At 31.9% G+C, this 4860-nt stretch overlaps 1 protein-coding gene across 1 annotated transcript; it reads right to left on the reverse strand.

Annotated features, from left to right (window-relative positions):
* Positions 1-853: 853 nt before the first annotated feature.
* Positions 854-1874, reverse strand: LOC125224288 (protein MKS1-like). Its single transcript, XM_048127666.2, has one exon. It carries the CDS (start codon positions 1711-1713, stop codon positions 1159-1161), a length of 555 nt encoding a protein of 184 aa, XP_047983623.1. The 5' UTR covers positions 1714-1874; the 3' UTR covers positions 854-1158.
* Positions 1875-4860: the final 2986 nt, after the last annotated feature.

The following is a 4860-nucleotide window of genomic DNA, read 5'->3' on the forward strand; positions in this document are numbered from 1 at the left end:
AATATTGCACTGGTCAAATGCAGGCCTATATTACTAATTTATCATACGACATTTTGATTATAATGAACAAACATCAAGACGCTTCACAACAGTTAAGAACGCAGAAGGTGGTGCTACTAGCTAAGTTTACTATCTCTTTAATTATCTAATCTCTAACCTGAATTTTATTTACATCGTAAATAAAAGGCATGCGTTCCGAACGAACAACGAAGTGATGTTTACAATTTAATGAGTCAGAATCATACGTATTTTTTATTTTTTTTCATTTTTGAATTTGATTTTTTCATAAGTCAATTACAAAATATACGCGTGATTCGATATAGGGGCTCTTCTGCAAAAACTGTATACACAAAATCCACATATTTTTTTAATAATAAGAATGAACAATTGCTGGAAAAAAACCCATGAAGTTTTGTTAAATTCAGAGCTGTCTCACAATCTAAAAAATTGGTTGAAAAAAATCATGAACTTTAAATTTGTTCTCAATTACCCAACAAAAAGTCAGATCAATTACATTTAATTTACCTATATGGATGTTTTTGAGCGAAATAATATCTTTTTCTTTATGAATAGACAAACATTGTTTAACAACCTCCAATTACATACACCTATTGTTTTTTAGTGCTAGCATTATTTCACCATTTTATTGATTGTGGGATGACTGTATACAAAGCCAAATTTCATTATATTTCCGCTGATTTTCAAAGTCTCGGAAGTCGGAAATGACCAGAACTTAACGTAAGATTTGATTGAACATTAATATTGATTGTTGATTTCACACACACAAATTGTATTTGAATGAGTATAAGGCTACAACTACAAGGACGGCAAAATCAGTCGTCCAGTCTAAATGTGACAAAAAAATGAATCACTATCATAAACTAATTAAGATGATTACTACAAGTCTACAAATACAATCAACGAACGTAAACCAAAAACCAACTATTTGAGCCTAAAACCTAAAAAGGCCCACAAAACTAATTTTTCAATTGCAAAAGAGATGTATAGAAATAATAATGAATATGAATTAAATAGCGCCCACTTGCTAAAGACAGCCATGAACCTCACATTGATTCATAATTCATGGCCATTGAATTAAGGAATAACGTAGCAAATTCCCCTTTTGTCTGAAACCAGAATCCCATTCAATCCCTACGGTTACCTTCCCTGCAGCTCCTCCTGCGATTGCACCTCAAATAAGCTGTGGAAGAGATCCAAAGTGTTTGGCGATATGAGATTGTTTTCTGAATAATTCCTACTGCTATATAAAACTGGGCTCAAATCATGGAAATAATTATTATTATCCGACGAGATATTGAACAAATTCGGATGGATTTGAGGAAGTGCATTTGGATTTGGCGATAAAATCCCGGGAAATTGGCCGGTTTTTCGAATAATGGAATCTATCTCGACCCCATCGGCCTGGGCCGTTTTTCTCACGTCGGGCGACTTGGTTCGCTCGATGGAGGGTGACGTGGCGTTGGGGCCGGTCAAGCGTTGGACTAGAGACATGAAGTCGTTAGGGTTTGCATGGATGATTTTGGGGGAAACGGTGTAGATTATCACCGGCAGCGGCGGCGCCTGGGGGTGGGCGGCGGGTGCTTTCCGGATTTTGTGGGACTCTTTGCGGACTTTGAGGGGGGCGGGGCGGGGGCCTTGGAGCTCCCTCCTCGGAGACGGAGACCGGCCGGAAAAGAAATCGGGCGTGTCCATGAGTGGTAAATGTTGGTTTGTTTGCTTTGTTTTTTGGCAATGGCGAATATGTAAGCTATGTTTGTCAATGGAGCAAGGGTATTATATATATGTGTGAATTCAAATATAATATTAGGAGTATTTTAGAGTTATTGGCCAGTTGTGTATTGTATAATTTGTATTGTTCTGGGGTTTGAGGATCTGAGTTTGAATTTGTCAAAAGATTTGAAGAGGCAAGAAGTAGTGTTTTCTTTCCGTTGCCTTGTAATATATTCTATCCGTCTGTTATTAATTGTCTCATTTAAAACTAATACGGCCTTCATCCTAGAAAAATATATGTACTTTGAGCTCTCAACACTATGATTAATGCAAAATTAGTAACGTAAAAAAAAGGTAGAGAGAAAAAATAATTAAAGTATTGTTCATGAAGAATGGGTTCCACCTCACTAGAGAGAAGAGTTTCCAAAATTTAAAAAATGCATATTTTTGTCGGAAATCCACTAGTAATTAGGTGTAAAAAATTTATTAACAAACAATCTGTCAGTGAGTACTAGAGGTAATTTTCATCAGTAAATGCCACTTTTTTGTATTTTTGGAATTTGAATCATACTTTTGTATGCTTCCTCAATTCCAAGTTTGTTGAGTTGAACTAGTAATTTATTTTGAATTATTTTCAGGTATAGTTGAGTCATTTCATTTTTTGACAAAAAATTATTCTTTCTCATACTTCATTTTCTTTTTCTCTCTTATATTTTATTATCCTTCTTTATTCTCTCTATTTCAACTTGTTTACCATCACTTTCTTAAATCATGTGTCAAAAGAATGTTTCAATTATCTTTTAATTGAGACAGATGAAAATGAAGTATTAATTTTATACTGTGTTAGAAAATTACTAATTACTAAAAATATGTAATGACGATCATTTTAGTATGTTAAAAATAAGCCATTTAATGATGAATAATACACTTTGATACAGATTCTTGATTGGCTGCTACTACTCCAATTATTACCTAATCAATGACAATGAGCCGTGCTCCGGTGTCTAAATTATGGTTAGTGGATAAATACATGTCCTTTTTTAATTATTTTAATGCCCTACGAGAGTTTTTATAGACTTTGTAATCTATTCGATTGAACACTTCCATGCTAGTTTTAATAAATTAGAACAAAATTGGTTAGTACGATAAATGTATATCTTGTAGTAGAAATTTAAAAGATAGTACGTCATTACAAAACTAAATTTATTTAATGTTTATGAAATTATTTCCTCAGCAATAAATAAGAGCAAAGATAAAACTATTGCAAATAAGATATACTCCGAACAACATTGAATGTTTTTCTTAACTGAAAAATGCAAGAACACTATTTTGATGGGACAGTATTAAATCTTCTAAAAACAAATCTACACATAATTCTTAAATAACTAGATAATTTTTACCGTAGTACAATTAGGAAACGATCCATTCTTTGTCAAATACTAAGGCGAATTTGCTAGCACAATATATAATTGATGTAGTCAAAGTTGTTCACTTTGTCTAAAAATGACCTAAGTAAGGTGAAGAAAGATAATTAATTTCAATTGATCTTCATCTTATATCTAACAAAGCATTGAAAGGGTCACAGCCGCATCAGAGCCAGACATGTAATGTTGAGCCTAAAAGACATTTCATGAGAGTTCTCTTTCTTTTGAAATCAAAATTAAAATTAAAATTAAACCTAGTTTATTGAAATTTAACAAAGTTGCATCATTTTTATCGTAGCTTCTTGATATTATTCTTAAAACTAAAATCGAACTCAACTCACTAACCGTTTATTTATAATCCTCTAACGACATATGGCCTCAATTTTTGTCCCTCACTTTTTCTTCATTTTGTTGCACATGACTCTATTAATCTATTTAGTGTATTTGTGTACAAATGCATAATGCACTACAGAGGGATGGAGGGAATATATAATAGGCATATAGAATTTGTATTCAAGAACTTTTGATAACGAGAATTTTGTGATGCATCGGTTTTCGAGCTAGCTAGGTGTACATATTTGAGGTCAGTATTCAGTAATTTAATTTAATTACTATATACAAGCCTAATTAATTAGAAGATACTCCCTCCGTCCCTCTGTAGCTGGGTCGTATTCCTTTTCGGATTGTCCCTCCGTAGTTGAGTCATTTCCTTTTATGGCAAAAAGTATTTTACTCTCTCTTCATCTCTCTACTTTTTTCATTTCTACTTTATTTCCTTTTACTTAACTCATTTAAAACAATTTTTCTTAAATCCCGTGCCGAAAAGAAATGCCTCTACTACAGAGAGAGTATTATTTTTAAATTTCAACTTTTAAGAGGGATAGCATATAAATAATGTACATATAACGTGTGTTGTATACATGTTCACATTTCTTACAAAATATTATTGGCCAAAAGTAGCTTTTGGAAGTTTATTGCAAGATTAGTTGGGTCAACAATTTGTCTTTTTGTGCTGGATCGTAAACTTTTCATTTTTCTTCGCACCCTACACTTTAATTATTTCAAATATTTATAATGAAGAAACTCTAGAAGAAATAAACCTTCGTTTAATAAAAAAAAGTAAAGTTTCATTTGTTTATCTGAGGTGTGTTTGTCTAGTTGGTTATAGACTCAAAGATTATAGAATATGCCAAAATTATTGAATTTAGACATTTGATGGGAAAAAAAAATCATAAGATACTATATTCTCATATATAGTGACTAGAAATGAAAGGATATTGTTGGCGTTTTAACGAACAAAAATGCACCTTTAGTTATTCAACAAAATAAATAAGAACAAAATTAAATTATTATTATTGAGTCAAACTTAGCTAGACCATTTAAAATAGAAATCTTAGATATTGAGCTCCGATTTTAGTTCACATAAACAAGAACTTGAATGTCAACTTCAAGGTTACCTAGGAAAAAGGGAATATATGATTCTAGAAAAAAAAAAGAAGAAGTTGATTTAGTGAAAGTTCAAATATATATGTATTCTAGTGATATTATCGTAATGGACTTTGACCATTTTATTACACATTATATTATATAATATATAAAATCATACTAGTATTCAAATGGATGGAGACTTTAAGTTCTAAATCGAAGAAAAAACGAAGACTGAGAGGAATAACAATGAAGTTTTGTCTCTCTATAGTACTCCGTA

Source organism: Salvia hispanica, chromosome 1 (genome assembly GCF_029641045.1).
Source record: "Salvia hispanica isolate PSC_SH4W2 chromosome 1, Shi_PSC_v1, whole genome shotgun sequence".
In the NCBI taxonomy this organism is placed as follows: Eukaryota; Viridiplantae; Streptophyta; class Magnoliopsida; order Lamiales; family Lamiaceae; genus Salvia; species Salvia hispanica.

Bases quoted from the DNA above. Each gene is read 5' to 3' on its own strand.
- LOC125224288 (XM_048127666.2), bottom strand. From the start codon at position 1,713: ATGGACACGCCCGATTTCTTTTCCGGCCGGTCTCCGTCTCCGAGGAGG.